This window comes from Moesziomyces antarcticus (assembly GCF_000747765.1).
Source record: "Moesziomyces antarcticus DNA, scaffold: scaffold_v10008, strain JCM 10317, whole genome shotgun sequence".
Taxonomy (NCBI): domain Eukaryota; kingdom Fungi; phylum Basidiomycota; class Ustilaginomycetes; order Ustilaginales; family Ustilaginaceae; genus Moesziomyces; species Moesziomyces antarcticus.
This window is the reverse complement of record NW_014639002.1, coordinates 1-18,291: the sequence shown is the minus strand read 5'-3', so window position 1 is coordinate 18,291 and position 18,291 is coordinate 1. Positions and strand designations below refer to the sequence as shown.

Genomic DNA, 18,291 nt, shown 5'->3' with positions numbered 1-18,291 from the left:
TGCTCGCTGTGTGTGGTCTTCACTTTCTTCGTCACACTCTTCGCTTCGGACTTTCTTGCCTCATCAAAGCTTTCGTTCACGGAAATGGTCGTGACTGTACCTTGCTTCTTGTCCGCATTCGTAAGGTGTTGGGTCGATCGAGATGGACGGGCAAACTCGCGCTGGTTGGTGGGTATCCGGCTTCGTTTGGGCCGGTGTCCCACCTTGACAGCACGCACACATACGGCGAACGACCTCACTCGACGCCGCACTGTCCTCGGGTCTGCGCTGGGTACGCCCCTTCAGGACGACGCAAGTACCCTCTGGTCGTCCCTCACTCACCTAGTCACTGAGCTTCGCTCTCACTCGCACATCCACCACCAACTCCCTCGCTCGCATCACTGTCAGAACGTGCATGCTGATCGCACACAGCTGTCTGCCGTCTGTCGCCAGCACTACCAGTCTCATGATCCGCCATCGCGAGCTCCGACAGCGCTTGATGTCGGCTTCGGGCTGGTGTCGGGGGCTTGCCACGCCATCGATCTCGCGTGAATCGACTCGACGCTGTGCCACGCACTCTACCACACACGCACTTCCAAGCGGCCGAAGTAACACGTTGCAGAGATCCATTCCAAAAGAGCAAGCTAGACGACCATGACCGCAAAGACATTTGGAGAAGGGAGAGCGTTGAATCAACTCGACTTGGAGAGACGCTGCTGCTGGCGCATGGCCCACTTGTCGAGGCGGTCACCCCAAACGTAGAACGGGATTCCCACGAGATACGCCGCCGCCGTGACGGCCGCCAGGACGCCGTAGGCCCACTTTGCACTGTGCTGCGTGACCATAGGCAGGGTGCCCTGGGTGATACCGTAGCTGATGATGTTCTTGGCGCCGACGACGAGCAGCAGTGCCGCGCCTGGGTTCTTGGGGTAGGCGATGGACGCGAACGCCGATCCGACAATCAGCATGCTGGTGAAAGCAAACTGGTTCAGGAACCACGCCATCACCGGCCCCGCCCAAGTCGCTTCTCCCGATGCCGTAAAGGCATACAGCATGAGAGATGCAAACGAAAACACACCGGGGACGATGGCCACAACAAGGTAGTGACCGGGACGCAGAACGCCGTTGTTGCGTTTAGCCATTGCCATGACGATGCGGCTGCCGATGGGACCCGAGTAGACCATGCCGAGGAAAGCACCCACCATGCCACCGATCGCAATCAGCCCGGCGTTTTTGGGTGCCCAGTGGTACACGGCGATCAGCACCTCGGAATACGTCAGCGAAAGAGCGATGGATGTGCCCAGGATCACGCTGAGCAGCAGCGCCATGTACATGATCGACGGACACAGCATGGCCAGCACCACATCCCACAGCGTCCGTGCCGCAATGCGCAGTGCGGGCTGCTGAACGCCCGACCACGGCTTGAGCGTGTCCATCCAGCTTAGCTCGCCCTGCTCGGCATCTTGCGTCTCTGCGTTGGGAAATCGTCCCTGTGCCTGTGCGACACGCAGCTGATCTTCGGTCATAGCATGGTGTACTCCAAACTTGTCCACCACGTAGTAGACTCCATCCTTGTGCTGAGCTGGACGATCGTAGGCGGTTTCGGTGAGGAAGAAGAACGCAATCACCACGCCGACGGCAGCCGCAATGACGTAGATCCAGTAGAACCATCGCCAGCCCATGCTAGCCACCTGGTACGAACCGGCGAGGTTGAGTGCGGACGAAAAGACGTTCTGCGACGCCCAGTAGATGCCAAAGATCATGCTGCGCTGATGAACAAAGGTGATCTCGGTGATCATGAGCGGGAGCAGCGACTCGGAGATACCCGCCGCCAGACCTTGGACGATTCGGGTGGCGAGATGCTGTTCAAACGTCTGGGCACACGCTGACCCAATGCAGCCGGCTACTAGAACCATCGACGCACCGAGTGCGATCGGTCTGCGTCCAATTACCATCGACGCCGGCAGAACGATCAAGTTGCCCAGCCCCACCATGACCGAGGGCAAGGTGCTTAGCCACGTCACCTTTTCCGCGCCCTCTTGGTGGTAGAGCGCGTAAAAGGTGCTCATGATCGGACCGAGGCCTCCGATGAGCGCGAGCGAAAAGATCGAGAACCAGCAACAGCTGACGACGATGCCGAGCTTGCGCGCGGTGCTGAAGTTGAGTGGATCGCGTGCGCTCGAGCTGGGCATTGGCCATCGCTGCATCTCGCCATGCGAGTCGACCACACGCACGTCCGTCGCCACGATCTCGACCGACGAAGACGACGCGAGGCGAGGAGCTACATCGTATGCATCCGTAGAGGTGTGCACGCCGTCCGACTTCTTGTCTTCCATGCTGGATTGTTCCGCGTCGCGCGCGCACGCCTGAATCGCCGCCATGCTCCGGAGTTGTCGAGTGTTGTATGCGGCGCCGGTGGTAGGAAGCAAGATATGGGCCGACGAGCTTCACAATGGGAATCAAGCATGCCCACCTTATAGCCAGGCACGGGCTGCGCAAGATTCAGGCACGAGCGCCGCAAGCAAGGGCAAAGATGTGCGGGGTGTGGTGGAGAGATGCGCATGTGCGTGTGGGGTGAGCTGCAGCACCGCGGAGTCCAGGTTGCAGCCTGGCTTAGCGGCTACCGACTCATTCGGCACGGCACGACCAACGATGGCAGCAGCAGACACAAGGATGATGATGGTAGGCGGAAGAACGCGGCGTTGCGGCCCCCAACATGCGGGGTCTCCAAAATGCCTTCAACCCCACATGCTCCTCGGCTGGCGACCACGAGCCGGGCTGCGTTCCCACTTGGCATCGACGCCATCACGGCGACTCGCAACGCGGGACAGACTTTGGCAGCCGCATGCTGCCCACGCCCAACATCTGCCTCTGCTCAGCTGGCGGACGGCCATGCTAGCTGGTGGCGAGCAATAGCCGCGCGCCGATTCGCAGAGCTACGCCTCGCGTGGTCGGGTCAATCTACAACGCCACGCGGCTCCCAACTCCGCAATCGCCAGCCGAACCGAACCGAGCCGGTCCCCACAATCGTCCCCAGCCGAGCCGAGCCGAGCTGAGGGCATCCTCAGCGTCGAAACGATGGCCCTATCCCACTGTCCGCTCATTGACCCAACCCCACTCTGAACAATAGCATGCACGCACCCCGCAAAACAAGCAAAAAAAAAAAGGATACGCAAAAATCGGCATGGCATTCAGGCACAGCTACGAACTCGGAACGGCAGCAGGCGCTACGGCGTCAAAGAGCGACGATGCGGCCGCAGTGTGGGTGTTGGAGGTCTGGGCGGCCTGGCGTGCGAGCCATGACTGGCATCCTTCGTAGTTACAGTTGTAGTCCATGAACTCGCGCGGGTTGAGCGTGACCTTGCCGGCGGCGCTGGTGCCCGGTTTGGCCTGCTGGCGGCTGTAGGCCTGGATGAGCGAGGCGCGCTCGATGCGTGCGGCGTAGACGGCTGCGAGTGCCCTCTCTAGCTCTTCCTTGCTGCTGTTGGAGCCGATATCCCGCAGCAGGTACTGCAGCGCTTCTGCGTCTTCGAACGACTGCGAAGCGCCCTGGCCCTGGGTGGGGAGCATGGCGTGCGCCGCATCGCCGATCAGCACCGCCTTGCCGCGATGCCATGCTGCGAGAGGTGCAATGTCGCGCAGCTGCCAGATGCTTGGCTCCACCGAGCGTGCGATCAGCTCGCGCGTCCACGCGGGGAAGTCATTGAACTGTTCGGAGAACTCCTGCACCGACACCTCGCAGTTCCACGAACTCGACTCCTTGGTTCGATCCGTATCAGGCACGAGCCCGACCACGCCCAGCACTGTGCCTGAACGAGAGGGGCCCATGACCAAGCGCCGATCCCGACCCACAATCATGAGCGTCTGATCCTCGCCTAGCTGCACACCCTCCGGCAGCCCTTGGATGTCCTTGAGATCGTCCATGGGGATGAGCGTGCGGAATGCAGACAGACCGGTGGGGAGAGCAGGTGCATCGGCTTGCACCACAGCCGCGCGCACCGCCGACCGGATGCCATCGGCTCCAATGATGAGGTCGGCGCTCATCTCGCTTCCGTCCTCGAGCCACACCTTGCCCGCCTCGGTGTCGACCTCGGTGACTCTGGACGAGGTGTGGATGTGCGCACCGCTGTCCAGCGCCGCGTGACGCAGCGCCGAATGCAGATCGACGCGGTGGAAACACACGCGATCCTCGCCGTACTGCTCGGTGGAGAGCTCGATCTTCATGTGCAGCTTGTCGTCCGTGCCGTAGAGCAGGAACGCCTTGTCCGGCACGCCGCGCCCGAGCGAATCGTCGCCAAACAGATACGTGTCGAGCTGGAGGAAGCGCTTGGCGATCTTGACCGCGTTGGGCTGCAGCGAGATGTTGGCGCCCACCTCGCGATTCAGCCGCGACTGCTCGAGCAGGGTGATGCGTCGTCCGGGCGCTGCGAGCGCAACCGCCGTCGCCAGCCCCGCAATCCCCGCGCCCGCGATCACAATCTCGAATGGCTTGGTAGTCTGTGTCATCGTGGCCCTCTTGTTGCAGTGCAGTGGTTGAAGCTGGAAAGGAGCGACGATATTCGCGGATCGACCTGCACCAACGGCTATATATTGATTGCCAGCCGGACCGAGGTATCCTGCCCAAAGCTTTGTAGAAGGGTTCAGGGTCCGTTGCAGCCTCGGTTCATCTGACACCGGTGGGGACGAGACTTTTGACATGTTAGTGATGCCCAGCTGCATCGGGCGAGGTGGGGGTTGTGGGGCAAGTGGCAGGCGCCGGCAGCTTCCTTGTTAGGTTGCTATGACATCTCCGCCGAGCCGAAGGTGTGGGGTTGCTATCCGAAGCGAACCGAACCGAAGACCCTGGCCCGAACCTCGTCGGGAGCACACCTTCAAGGCAGGGTCGGATGGTGCTAGCCGCTCCGGTCAGACATGCCGCAAAGAAAGACGTTGGACAGGCTGGAAAGCATATATGAATCGAGCCTCGTCACCTCCCCAGCCACATCCGATTTCAGCTTTCTCCCCAACCATCTCGGACATCCAGGCCAGCCAATAGCTAGCAAGCTAGACGACCACGGTTCAGGATGCTCTCTGTTCAGACACCCGTTGCGCCTGCTGTTCTCAAGCACGACATCGCCGCGCCCTCCACCACCACCGCCTCTGCGCCCAAGACCGACGCTCAGCTCGATGCTTGGCACCGTGACCTGCTTCGCGATGGCTACTGCGTTGTCAAAGGAGCGGTGCCCAAGGAAAGGGCACTGCAATACGCCGACCGGATGCACGGATGGCTCGAAGGCTTCCAGCTTGGCTACGACCGCAACGACCTGTCCACCGTGCACAAGGACAAGCTGCCAGCCATCACGGAGAAGGGCATGTGCCTCAACTACGCCGTGACGCACGAGGACTGGGCGTGGAAGATCCGCGCCGAGCCCGGTGTGGTGGGGGCGTTTGAAAAGTTCCTGGGCACCGACGACCTGATTGTCTCGTTTGACGCCGTCAACTTTGGCTTCCCCAACCGCAAGGATCTGCCGCCCAACAAGCCGTGGCCGCACCAGGACCAGGACCCGCTCAAGCCGGGCTTCCGCTGCCTGCAGGGCCTGGTGAATCTGCTTCCCAACGGACCCGACGATGGCGGACTGATCGTCTGCAAGGGCTCGCATGCGCTCTCGACGCAGTTCCACGAGGAGATGGCGTACGAAGAAAAGATCCCAGCATGGACCAACGAGTGGTACGGCTTTACGGACGCCGGCATGAAGTGGCTCGCCGACCACGGGTGCGAGTGGATCAAGGTGTGCGCCGAACCGGGCGATCTGCTGCTCTGGGACAGCCGCACGGCGCACTACAACCTGTCGAGCAAGACCGACCAGCCTCGCTTCTGCGTCTACACGTGCTTCATGCCCGTGGCCGATGCGTCGCAGGAGGATCTCAAGCGCAAGAAGGATGCCTTCGAGCGCCGCGTAGGCACCACGCACTGGCCCAACGCTCGCCACACCGGCTCCAACGTGGCCAAGCGTGATGGCGTCGACGACCCTCACAACCGCGACCGACCCGTGGAGGAGCCGCAGCTGAGCGAGCGCGCCTTCCGCCTCACTGGCATCCCCTACATCAAGGCCGAGTGAAGCCGCTGTCTCTATCGATCCCGTTTGGCAGGAAGCCCGCTACTCTATCTCCGCATCTTGTGCCTTTGCTTGCACCCGTCATCTTTCTCGCGAATTGAATCTTTGATCAGTCGATCCCAGGTGCGTCGGCCAAGCAGCATGCATGGACCGAGCGAGTCGTTGGTCATGAGCAGCGTTGATGGTTGTCGAGTGACATTTCCGGCTGCTGATTTTCGTACGTCTGATTAAATCATTTAATGCTTTATTGGTTTGAGGCGAGGAGGAGGAGATGGCGTTGGACATCCCAACGATCGCGACGAGGACGGCTTGCCTCTCGACCTCCATCTCTCTTTGGCTTCCTGCGACGCCGCCTTGCACTCACAATGAACACCAGCTTATGACATCTAGCCCGCAAGCATCGACTCATCCTGCTTGCCACTGCTCACCACCATGGACGATCTTCCCGAGCCTTCGACCGATCCAGCCAACGGCGAGCGCGCACCAAAGCGCAAGCGGCTCTCGCATGCGTGCAAGGCATGCCGCGCTCGCAAGGTCCGCTGCGACGAGCGCCTTCCCGCCTGCACCAACTGCGCCAGGCTGCGCATCCAATGCTTCACCGACGATCCACGCAGACCGCACATCCGCTCCGTCACACGCTCCAGAGCATCCGGCTCGAGCTCATCATCCACATTGGCCCTGGATCATCGGTCACAGGCGCACCACCCGGACTCGATAGCGGTCACCCAGTCGGAGCACAACGATGCCCCAGCAGCAGTCTCGCACCAGGACGACCAGCACCGCTCCCGCGCTTCATCCCCATGGGCCGACCCCACCTGGATGAGAAACGCACTCGGAAGCACCTCGGCCAGCATCATCTCGGATTCCCACGCACAGGACCGCTTCAAGTACGTCGGTTCCTCCAACCTCCAGGTGTTTTCCAACTGGATCGACCTTCTCCTCGCTCGTCAGCGCACCACCACCTCCGCCCACACTCGCAAGCCCGTCCCCTCGGCCTCCATATCCGATCACTTTGATCACGGCCGCATCCACTCGGAGGAGTTCCACTTTGCCCTGCGTCCCGCCCTGCCCGGCCTCACGCCCCTCCGCCACATCGATGCTATCCTTGACGCCTTTTTCGACAACGCCAACAGCATCTTTCCCATCTTTGACGAGGCGCTTCTCCGGCACCAACTCGCCCGCCTCATACAACACCTGCGCCTCGATGACCCGGCCGCCATGCAGTTCGACCGTCTCGGCCCTTACGAGGTGCCCATGCTCGCCACTCTGTACGTCATCACCGCCTTTGGACTGCTCGATGTCATGCCTCGACAGAAGCTAGAGGTCAAGCGCTATCTCGACGCCGCCTACAGCCTATACGGACATTTGATCGGCGTTCCTTACCTCGCCTCGGTCCAGGCGCTCTTGGTCCTCCATCTCGCCCTCCGTGCCATGAGCAAAGATGGTGCCGCATGGCAGACCCTCGGTTCCGCCATCCGTGTCGCCTACTCCATCGGTCTGCACCGCGCACCCGTCTCGCCGCCGCTCCACTCGCCAGCGCTCGAATCCACAAAGGCTCGCGTGTGGTGGTGCTGCTACGTCCTCGACCGCGTCGCCACCCTCGACTCTGGTCGTCCCTCGATGATCAACGACCTCGACGTTCAGCTCACTGCACCGCGCATTCCACGCCAGCCCGCCTCGGACCTCGTCGCCACCTCCTCGGCCGACGATCCAAGCCATATGGCCAGTCTGCCAGACGACCTCTTTAACGAACGCTACCTCGCCTCGCTCGTGGCTCTCTGCCGCCTCAAGGCAGACATCCACAGCAAGCTCTACACCAGCCGCAACCACTCGCTCGCAGAAGCCGAGCTGTTCGCCACCATCGCAAAGATGGATGCAAAGCTCATGGACTGGTCCTCGTCGTGCCTCGTGCATCTCCAACTGCCCACCATGGCTAGCGAGGAAGCTCTGCGCGCCGTGTCCCAGAGCCGCGACCTGCGCGTGCTGCATCTGCTCTGCACCTACCACTTTACGCTCATCAACGTCCACCGCGCCTCGGTCATGCTCGACACGCGCCTGTACCAGCACCACGTTTCGCAGACGCTCACCAAGCGCAAAGACCGCCTCTTGTCTGCCGAGACCATCTGTCGAGGCTCGGCACGCACCATCATCCGCTGCATCAACCAGTTTCGCCTGCTGCATCGCTCCACCGCACGCATGGTCGCAGGCACCATCCCGCTCTCGGCCGTCTACGTGCTGGCCATCTGCATCTTCAAGCATCCCAAGCAGTGGAGCGTGGCGTCCGACCTTGCGCTCATCGAGAGCATCGCAAAGACCGTAGCGCAGGACTTTGAGAACGACGGCATGCCCGCAGGATTCACCAGCATCTTTGCCACCTTGCAGCAACTCGCCACGCAGTGCGTCCGACACGTCTCCAGTCGACCCGCTTCGCCGCAACTCGCCGATCTGGACGCGCTGCACGCCCAGGTAAGCCTCGAGCCGTTCTGGAAGTCGCTGGGTTTCGGACAGGTCGTCTCCTCTCTTGGTGACCAAGCACAGCCCAACCAGCCAGCCGCCACCGTCTTTGTCTCGCCCGCCGATTCGAGCGCCAACGCTGCTGCAGGACCCGCGTGCGGCGCGCAGGATGCCGACGAGGTGCCCAGCTTTCAGAGCTTGCTCGAACTCGACCATCCCGACCAGCTGCTCTACTCGCTGCTTGGCCTGCCAGAAATTTTCACCCCCGGCGCAGAAGCACCCGTTGACAATGGCCTGCTCGGTCTGAACGAGCCCGAAGCATGACCGCCGCTCCATACTCCACGTCATTGCACGGCAGAGATGACGCCGCCAGACCACAAGCCGAGCATGAACCAGATCACGCGCGTTGCGGCCGGTTCGTGCTCGATGCGTTGCAGCCGCGATTCCAGCTGGCGTTCCGATGGCTGGGACCCACGCGAGCACTCACGAGCTCAAACCGACGCATGGCGGGCGGATCGTAAGGATGACACGTGGCGAAAGATTGCCCGCCTGTCGATCCCTTGCAATGCCCGTGAATAAAGACTCCAGATGGCGGTGGAAGTACCGGTGAGCTGGAAGCGCGTTTTGCTTGCTAGCATTAGCTTTGGGCCCCTGTTGCATTCGTCTGCCGCACAGGGTGTCATGACGTGGCCTCGTACGGCCAGGGGCTAAAAAAGGCCAGTGCAGGCGGCCCAGCATCACCAATCCGGCGGAATCGCAGCACCCTGCAACAGCGCGCGCGGTGTGAGAACATTTCATGCACTAATATCACGACCCTGCACAGCCTCGTTTGACTGTGAGGCTAAAGGCAAGCTCTGCTGTTTCTAGCTACTTTGCACAGATGCTCATAAAAATGTGCTGATTGTTCCGTCTAGACCGGCTCGCACATGGGTCCTTCTCCCGCCTCTCTTTCGACGATTTCTACAAACCACCGTCACCTCAACATTGTGTTTCAAGTGTTCAACCAACAGACAGAGAGCATGTCAAAGAGGGCAGATGAGGAAGCTCGACAGCCTCTGCTGTCCAACACCGATCATGACAGCCAAGATCCTGCCCAAGAGCAACCCCACGTGCCATCCGCTAGTCCTGAATTGACGAACAAGGAGGAGGATCGACACTGGCTCGAGAAGCTCGTCTTCAAGACTCGCCGCCGCTTCTTCATTTCGGTCTGCATCTTACTTGGCTCTCTCTACGCCGTTACGGCCATCCTCACCGGCCGTCCCCCATGGGCTGGGTCACACTTGCCCTGGACGAGAACTCCAGAACCTTACCGCAGCTATGAGCTGGAAGAGGCTACGCGCAGACTCGAACAGCAGCCCTTCTGTCTTCCCCCGGCCAACAGGCTAAGCCTGAATGATACGCGGTTCGTGCACGATCGCTCACGAGATCCAAATCGGCTGTCTTGGAATCGCCAAACAGGTGCATTGTTTGACTCCCTCGGACACGAGTTCGATCAGCTCGCCGGAAGCAAAGTGCGTGGCTCGTCCCAACGCTACCGCGGGTCGCTTCATCTCGCCATGTCCCTGTCGCAGGGCGAACCGTTCTACACGAGGAACGTCAAAGCTGAGGCCATACCCGGGCTACTTGGACCGACTGCTCACCATGCCGACAACAGAACCTTCCGCAGCCTTGCTCTTGGCAAGGCGATCAGCCGTCTGAGTGTGTTGGCTTCAAGCGCTGCTGATAGACATGTCGGCCCCGAAGAACTAGTCCAGGCCCTACGACTCAGACACTCCCGCATCGTCACCGAGACCAAGCTCAGCTCTGCCAGTGTAGCTTCCCGCGAAGCGATCGTGCTCGAGACTACCTTTTCGGACGTGCATCGATTTGCACAGTCGATCGTTGCTCTGTACCACGGCGAGAGCTCAGCTGCGGATTCGTCACTGCTAAGCCCGCACGTCATGCGCAACTATCTCAGACGTCTCGAGCCGACTACCGACGGCACAACCTCTGTCACGAGATCCGCATTCGTCGCGATCAGAAAAAGCGTCGTTCGACGAGGTGGCAGTGCACTGAAGGGGGTTGGAAGACATAGTGCTGGAGGCTTGCGACTGCAGAATCGCGATCGCATGTTGGAGATCGACGTTCTCACAGAGCTCACGGACGAACACGAGCTGGTCGTCACCCTTGACCTCGAGAGAGGGCTGACTGTCACGTCGTTGGCTCGTCTCCACGAACCTCGTGGCAGCCAGACTTGGGCGTCTCACGGGCAGCAACAAGTGCATGTCAGCGAAGCAAATCTTTGGGACTGGATGAGCCGGTCGGCTGATAACATCTTTCACGGGCTCGACTGGCAATCCGACGATCGTCTGATCACAACACTAAGCGGCACCTACCGATACCAGAGACAAGATTCGAGCGCAGCCCAACGTCTTGGCGGCCTTGGTGGTATTGACTGGCTCGAAGTCGACGTGAGTGTCGACGAGAGGTCGCTGTGGATCACCAGAATCGAGTTGGCTGCAACAAAGGCCGGCAGCCCGACAGTGTCGATTCTGCGCAAGTACAACGTAGGTGGTACCGCCGACTTCTTCGGTGGCTGGACTTGCACCACCGATTACAGCAAGAATGATCTCGCCGACTGCTACCGTCCTCACATGGGTGAAGATGACAGCAAGTGCGTGTGCACTGATTCAGGCGCCGGCACCACCTCCAACTACCGCGTAGGACTATGGCCGACTCCTTCGGTGAGACGTTCGGGATCCTACGAGATCCCTCGTGCGGCTATCAGAATCGATGGAAGCAGCTACATGGACCAGGGTGTCGGTGGTTGTCCTTCGCTGTGGACGCCCGACGCCAATCAGGGCGTTCCCGAGATGGACCTGCTTGGGTACAAGCTCGCGTTCACAGAGGCACGGTACGATGGCAACGGTAAGATGTTGAAGCAAGCCGGACTCGAATGGCTCGACGTCGGCATTGATATGGTACGGATCAGCAATGACCAGCCTCGCTGGTAAACTCTCGGCATCGCTCCTTCTCCACCTCCTACACGACTGGCAGATCGCAACCAATCTCACACAAGTATGTGAATCGTGAACAGCGTGGTCTTGTTCTGCGCGCTACGACTCGTGGTTCAAGCGAGAGATGGTCACAGCGCTGCCCGATGGCGCGACCCGCTCGCAATGGCCTCGGACCAAGTCCGCGCGTCAGAACTCGACGCCAATTTCGAAACCTCTGCTTTGCCTCGTGCGAAGTTGGCGCCGCTCACGGACCATCGTTGCCTTTGAAATGCAGAGATGATGATTCCCGAGGAAACGTGCAGGGAGAGGGTATCATGCCAGCCGTTTGGATCGTGCACACTTGACGAGGCCGACGAGCCACTCTTGATGGCCGTTGATCATGGGATTGGGCAAGACCGATGCCATCTCTTTGGCCGGCTTGCCGTTCTGGGTTTCTTGGGTGAGAATCCTGACACGATTGTGCGAGAGATCCTCGATGATCCACGCGTGGATGACATCAAGCCGGTGATCTTGATCCCCCTCGACCCAGCCGTGCCACGACACGCGTCCTGGCTTGCCATCCGTTGGTGGCTGCCACTCGATCACTTTGGCCTCAACGGCGAATCCAAACGTGCTGAAGCGAAAGTAGACGTCTTGCGAAAGCTCGGGACCGTCGTCGTTGGGAAATCGGATATCACTGGCGTTCGAGTAGTAGCCCGGCCACTCGTCTGTATTGTTGAGGCACCGCCACACCGCAGCAGCGTCAAGACCGGCAACAATCACCTCATTGGAAGCAAAGTTGTCCGTTAGGCCCGGCTCGAAACCCTTTGGCCACACGATCTGGCTGAGCGTCGATGTCATTTGGGAGCAGTGGGTGGACGACAACATGCAGGCAAGGACGGATCTCGTCTTCCTATATCCCTTTCTGTTGGCGAAGTCGAAAGGTACCCCGAGGTGAGCGGTCTCAGTGCAGGAGGTCCTGATGATACATACTTCCATTCCTGTATTGCCGCTGCGGATTTGTTTTCTTTCCCCGCAGCCGCCCCGCGGCTTTCTTTCGAGTCGAACGCGACTCGCCCAGGCGAAACGCGGCGAATTGCCCATCTATTTACGCGTCCCGCTCCGGTCGCTACCCACTCTCGACATCATACACCACCAGCGAAATGGTGATTTCCATTGAAAGAGGAAGCGCAACTACTACGATACGATTTCGAACTCCCTCGGCCGTCTCTTTTGGCTCCATTTCCTTGAGTTTGGTCTCCTCCCGCTTGTCCTCAGAGCAGGTGGCCGCAGACTGGACAAAGCGACTGCGCAACTGATCCTCTGCTAGCGCTTACTGCATACCGATGCTTCCGCATCGACCGTTGCTGATGGTGAACACCTCGTTCCCGTCGGACAAATAAGCTGTATGTGGGGCTGGGCACGTGTCCGCGATGAAAAGGTAGCATGCTGTGGTGGCATAGAAGAAAGAAGGCTGGCATCTAGTGTCACGCTGACACGCTTCACAACCCTCCATGGCGCTGGCCGCGTTGATGCCGGCGATATCGCCGTTTAACCCCCCTCCATCAATGGGCCTAGAGTCGATGCGACTGACGAGGTTGTTGATAGCCCGGACGGTGTAAGCGGTGGTTGTGGCGGTCGCCAACGTCGACGCTGTTTCAGTCTGGGTAGTGGTGGTGGAGACAGTGCTCGTCGAGGTAGGAGCGGTGCTCGTCTCCGTCACCGATACGCGGGGAGGAGCGACGGTGACAGTCGAAGTGGCAGTGAGCATCGTCTGCCGAGTGGTCGTCTGCGGAGCAGCAGTGATGGTCCGAGTCTTCTGGAGGAATCCGATGGCGATCCGCTCTTTGACAACCTCAACGACCTTGTTGCAAGCCACCGATTTGTTCTTGAGGTTGGACTGCTGTCCGATTCGAAGCAGGACCGGGCTCTTCGGGGCTCCTTTGGCCCAAAAATGCTGGTCTGCCGCAATCGTGGGCAAAGCGCGACGAAACGGCTGAGCACCGGCAGCGACGATTTGCGAAGCGACCGGTGTAAAGCCGTCGGCGGTCGGCACGGTGGAAGTGCTCGTCTGCGTCACTGTGACCGTCTCACCATCGACAGTGACGGTCTGCGTAGCAGTGGCGGTGTCAGTCTGCGTCACGCGGGGTGTAGTGGAGACAGTCGAGGTGTCCGTGACAGGGAGGTCGGTGCTGGTGGTCACAACAGTCTGTGTAGCGGTTGAGGCAATGGGAACCGGAGCGGGGGTAATGGTCGTCTTCGAAGCGCGTCCCACCTGGATTGTGTTGGTGACTTAATTTGTCGTCGTCTTGTACTGCGTTGGCAGCGGATTGACTGCAGCACCCGTGCCCAGAATCGTGCTGCAGGCAACCTTGGTCACCGTAAAGTCGAAAGACGGCAAGCCAAGAGCCGGCTTGAGTGCAGGGAATGGAACAAGCGCCTGTTCGAGGCCCGCAGAGAACGCGAGGTAGCACCAGAATACGAGCAACGCCTTGGCCCGGATACTACGGGATCGGAGGGACTGTAGAACAGTTGCTCTGTGCCCTTCATCGAATTTCGGTTACGGTGACAATCACGACCCGAAAACCCTCCGACAGTTCGAAGTCCGGACGACCTCCAGATAGGAATCTAGCCTACCTTGATAGGCGTATTCAATGATTGAGCGGACCAGTCTGTTGTCCATCTCAGAGCGTGAACACCTGTCAAGAAATGCAGGCGTTTGAAAGGCTCCGAGGTTCTTCCAAAAGGCTCCGGCGAGACGCAGTGTGTCCACGACCTCAGGGTCCCGGCACGTCAGGGCAGCTGAAACCAACGTGGGGACCCACGGCGCCATTCCAACCTTGGAACTGCGGACTTCGGCCAAGCCATATCAGCACACGATCTCGACTCGGGACAAGGGAAATCTGTCATACATATACGTGTACCTCGACGTGCTTTCCGTATCTCTGCTTCAAAGCCCCTCCGATCGATCAATTGTCCGGGACTACCCCGATTTCTTCCTACATCAATCGAAGACAAAGGGGTGCTAGAAGGTGGAGTACGAGACCGAAGACAAGCCAGGAGACCTCGAAATGAGGCTGCCCGATGGCCAGAATGCCTCGACGGCAGAAACGCGCCAGAGATCCTTTTCGCTCGAGCGAAAGCACAAGACCGGATTCGCGATGACCCAATTTGGAATCGGTGCTCCCTTCAGCGCATTCAACACGTACATCACCTATCAGATGCAGATCGTTGGGTACACGATTGGAAACGAGCCAGGACAGCCGCGAGGCTCGGGCTGTTCGCTGCTGGCAACTGCGTGCGAGGTGCCCTTTGGCACGAACAGCTTCATCAATTATGTCTCGTTCAACAACTACATCAACGCGATCACCTACGTGTCCACTGGCGTGCTGATACTCGCTCTCTCCGGCATCGGAGACCGCATGGGCTACAAGAGGGAGCAGTATGTGCTCCTGACCATCGCTTATGCTTCCCTTGCTCTACCCTCCGCGGCGCTCACAAAGGTTGACAGCTCCACCTTTGCCGCCCTCGCCGCTCTCTACGTCGTTTTCAACCTCCTCGGCTTCCTGGCGGGAAATTGGGCCAAGTATGTCGTACCATACGTCATGTTCAGCTGCTATGACAATGGAAAAGACGAGGGTCATCAAGAACAGCCCTCTGGCCTCGCAACTCTGCCATGCGAGCCACTACGCGCCACGCGTGAAATTAAGGGGACAAAGGCAGCGGTATGGGGTAGCAATGCGCTCAGCATTGGGCAGATCGCCGTTCTGCTCCTCACTATTGGCATTTCTTACGTCTCGGCATCCTCTGCTGGGCTTTACGTGTCGACAGCAGCCGGCGTGATAAGCATCGTCATCACTCTACCGGCGTGGCTCCTGCTTCCGAAAGCTGCCCCAGCACCACATGCCCGAGGTTCCACGAATGTCTTCTGCGCCCCCTTCCAGGCGGTGCTCGATCTGCTTCGAGGCATCAGCAAATATCCCCAGGCATTTAAGCTGCTAGTCTCGTACACCATCTATGCCGACGCCGCGCTCGTCCTTGGTGGAGTAACGGGGAGCCTGTACACATTAAACGTATCGCGTGACATCCGCATCTACACGGTCTACGCACTAGTCCAGCCCGCGTCAGCTTTACTCGCCGGGATGTTCTCCGCCTGGGCTTACCCAACAATCCTGCGCAGATGTCTTCCGTCATCCAACTCTGCGCTTAAGGCCGTGATGCTGGTCACTCTGGCCGTGAACTTGTTTGTTGCCGTGTGGTGTTGCATCGGCATTTCGCCGCGCAGTCGAATCGGCTTCAAACAACCTTGGGAGTTCTACCTTTGGCAAGCAGTGCAGGGCTTCACCGGAGCGCTTATCAACTTCTCCTTCACCGTCCTCTTTGCGCAGCTTTCGCCTCGCGGTCGCGAGATCGAATACTTTGGTTTCCAGACGGTGCTGTCTTGCGCCACCATCTGGATCCCGCAAATCGTCAATGGCCCCATTGTAACAGCAACAAACATCACCAGATTGCCAGCAGCAGTTTGTGCGGCAACCCTGCTCGGCGCTCTTGGATTGGCTTTCTGGTGTGACGATACAAAAGGCGTCCGCCTCATCCAGGAAGAGCAGGCGGATCGTCCTTGACAGACTAGGCAGGTCGGTCGAATACCCAACTCTAATCCTGAGACTGACGATGGTCTGCATTGGTCAATGTGCTGCTTCGAGTTGTGTACCTAACTAGAGGCTGGTGCCATGGAACGCGCTACGTCACATCTGTTTAGGTGATTGGCTGAGGACTTTGCGCGTCCACGCGAAGCCTGTGATACCAGCAAGCACGGTACAGAAAGCGAATACTGCTCGCTCAGCCTCCTCCTTCTCCTGCAGCCCTTGCGGAACGCCCAGAGCTGTCTGGAAGGCCAAGGGTGATTTCGCGAGCACGGTACCCAGCATGAAGGCGATGGCCAGGTAGACTCGGAAAAGGTGTATCACGTAGCAGCTTGTCGTGTGCAACACCGCCCAATACCGATGCTTAGCAAAGGCCCGCCTCCTGGCATGCTTGACCGTCTTGTAGAGCGTGAAAAGCTGCGGGATAGCTACCAAAAAGAGACCCTGGTTAAACGTGATGAATGGCAGATACCACTTGCCAAAAGCATAGTGAAAGGAGAGAGAAGCTGGCAAGGAATACGACAAGCCTCGAAACGGGAATGTGAGCCCAGTAGCGGCGAGCAGAAATGAACCAGTCAAAGTCAAGTATCCACAAACACGGTGTGCTGTGGGATACTTGACTCGAAATGAGTCGATGTGCTGCAAAGGCATCACGATGCTCCAAAATACGGCCATGTAGACGTGCAAGTACTTGTAGGTTAGAGGGTTTTCCTCGACCCGTTGATGAAGAAACGACTTTCGATGCTGTCACCCGACAACGAAGAAGAAAGTTCAGCTTCAATGAAGATTCTGCGCTAGATCGGCTCCCGTGTTTGGCTCTGGATCCAGAGCAAGTAGACCGACATACCTTGTCGCGAAAAATTGTCAGAAACGGCTCTGACCCATTGGAGTTGTACGAAATACCCAACAACCTGTACAAGGTGTTGAAAGGCCGCTGCTTATCTTCGTAAAAGTTGAGATGTGCGTAGAAGATCATCAAAGCAGATAGACCGAACAAGGTCATCGGCCGGAGAGCAATGTACCTTGCCATCCTGAGGTCGTTCTGAAGGATATGCTCGTTCCAGGCGGGTAGAGCTTATTCACGTCTCTTATGGGCGTTTGCATAGCAGTGAACTCTCGGCGTATATGTACCTTTTTCTGAGCTTTTCAACGAAATGAGCGAAACCCTCCCGTCGAGACGCATAAGGAAGGCAGTTGGGCGTCAGTAGCCAGTGCGAAGCCTCAGTAAGACTTGTGCGCTGCTCGGCGCCTGATCCTGGAGCCTTCCAATTCGCCGAAGCCTATTGATAGATTGATAGCTGTGGTGCCACCCTGAATCACCGAGGCTCTCGCTTTTTGCCAACGCAAGAGGTACTCAAACGAAATCCGCAATAAATGCGGAGCATATTCGCGGATATTTTCACGCTCGTAATAGCGCTCTGCCGTTCCTCGCAAAGACATGGAACGTATTGGAAAGGCGCTAAAACACAGCGCGCAGACCTCGAGATCCTGGAGAAGCCTTTGAGCTCTAGCCCCTAGGCGGTGGTGCGCAGGCTGCGCACGCACCGTGATGAGGACGGCAAAGCTTCCAAGAGATGCTGACCAAGGGCTTCCCTAGTTTTGACGCGCTTGCGCTCCTTAGCCGCCCAGGCGGGTGTCCGGCGGCGGCAGGCAGCGGACGCGTCTGTGCCAAGCCAAAAGATAGAGCGCAGCCCTGGCCACATTGGCCATCGTGTTGGAGCATACGGCACTCGAACTCTATGCGATAGGAAGATCGCCGTTCTGCTCCTCACCATCGGCATATCCTACGTTGCGGCATCCTCGGTCGGGCTTTACGTGTTGACTGCGGCTGGCGTGGCTCCTGCTTCCGAAAGCTGCCCCATCCCCACATGGCCGAGGTTGCACAAACGTCTTCCAAGCCTCCTCCCAGACAGTACTCGATCTGCGCCCGATCCCAACAAAGTGCTCAGCTTGCAAAGCTTGCTTGAACCCGACCAGCTTCTCAATCCGCTTCTGGGCCTGCCAGAGATCCGACGGCATTGGCAAGGGCCATTACGGATACCGAGTCCCCGTTAGGGTTAGGGTTAGGGTTAGGGTTAGGGTTAGGGTTAGGGTTAGGGTTAGGGTTAGGGTTAGGGTTAGGGTTAGGGTTAGGGTTAGGGTTAG

At 58.9% G+C, this 18,291-nt stretch overlaps 8 protein-coding genes across 8 annotated transcripts; 4 read left to right on the top strand and 4 right to left on the bottom strand.

The window, feature by feature from the left end:
• Positions 1-671: 671 nt before the first annotated feature.
• Positions 672-2,360, bottom strand: PAN0_008c3379 (uncharacterized protein; the record flags this gene model as incomplete). Its single annotated transcript, XM_014800880.1, has 1 exon — positions 672-2,360. The coding sequence occupies one exon, from the start codon at positions 2,358-2,360 to the stop codon at positions 672-674; it is 1,689 nt and encodes a 562-aa protein (XP_014656366.1).
• Positions 2,361-3,180: 820 nt separating this feature from the next.
• PAN0_008c3378 (zeaxanthin epoxidase) lies at positions 3,181-4,677 on the bottom strand (the record flags this gene model as incomplete). Its single annotated transcript, XM_014800879.1, has 1 exon — positions 3,181-4,677. The coding sequence occupies one exon, from the start codon at positions 4,675-4,677 to the stop codon at positions 3,181-3,183; it is 1,497 nt and encodes a 498-aa protein (XP_014656365.1).
• A 365-nt stretch (positions 4,678-5,042) lies between these two features.
• Positions 5,043-6,077, top strand: PAN0_008d3377 (uncharacterized protein; the record flags this gene model as incomplete). Its single annotated transcript, XM_014800878.1, has 1 exon — positions 5,043-6,077. The coding sequence occupies one exon, from the start codon at positions 5,043-5,045 to the stop codon at positions 6,075-6,077; it is 1,035 nt and encodes a 344-aa protein (XP_014656364.1).
• A 429-nt stretch (positions 6,078-6,506) lies between these two features.
• Positions 6,507-8,852, top strand: PAN0_008d3376 (fungal specific transcription factor domain-containing protein; the record flags this gene model as incomplete). The annotated part of the gene is made up of 1 exon (XM_014800877.1): positions 6,507-8,852. The coding sequence occupies one exon, from the start codon at positions 6,507-6,509 to the stop codon at positions 8,850-8,852; it is 2,346 nt and encodes a 781-aa protein (XP_014656363.1).
• A 602-nt stretch (positions 8,853-9,454) lies between these two features.
• PAN0_008d3375 (uncharacterized protein) lies at positions 9,455-11,521 on the top strand (the record flags this gene model as incomplete). The annotated part of the gene is made up of 1 exon (XM_014800876.1): positions 9,455-11,521. The coding sequence occupies one exon, from the start codon at positions 9,455-9,457 to the stop codon at positions 11,519-11,521; it is 2,067 nt and encodes a 688-aa protein (XP_014656362.1).
• A 315-nt stretch (positions 11,522-11,836) lies between these two features.
• PAN0_008c3374 (polyketide cyclase) lies at positions 11,837-14,336 on the bottom strand (the record flags this gene model as incomplete). The annotated part of the gene is made up of 4 exons (XM_014800875.1): positions 11,837-12,428; positions 12,841-13,778; positions 13,875-14,007; positions 14,329-14,336. The coding sequence occupies 4 exons, from the start codon at positions 14,334-14,336 to the stop codon at positions 11,837-11,839; spliced, it is 1,671 nt and encodes a 556-aa protein (XP_014656361.1).
• Positions 14,337-14,574: 238 nt separating this feature from the next.
• On the top strand, positions 14,575-16,125 carry PAN0_008d3373 (uncharacterized protein; the record flags this gene model as incomplete). Its single annotated transcript, XM_014800874.1, has 1 exon — positions 14,575-16,125. One exon carries the CDS (start codon positions 14,575-14,577, stop codon positions 16,123-16,125), a length of 1,551 nt encoding a protein of 516 aa, XP_014656360.1.
• Positions 16,126-16,248: 123 nt separating this feature from the next.
• On the bottom strand, positions 16,249-17,176 carry PAN0_008c3372 (uncharacterized protein; the record flags this gene model as incomplete). Its single annotated transcript, XM_014800873.1, has 2 exons — positions 16,249-16,890; positions 16,994-17,176. The coding sequence occupies 2 exons, from the start codon at positions 17,174-17,176 to the stop codon at positions 16,249-16,251; spliced, it is 825 nt and encodes a 274-aa protein (XP_014656359.1).
• Between the last annotated feature and the right edge of the window lie 1,115 nt (positions 17,177-18,291).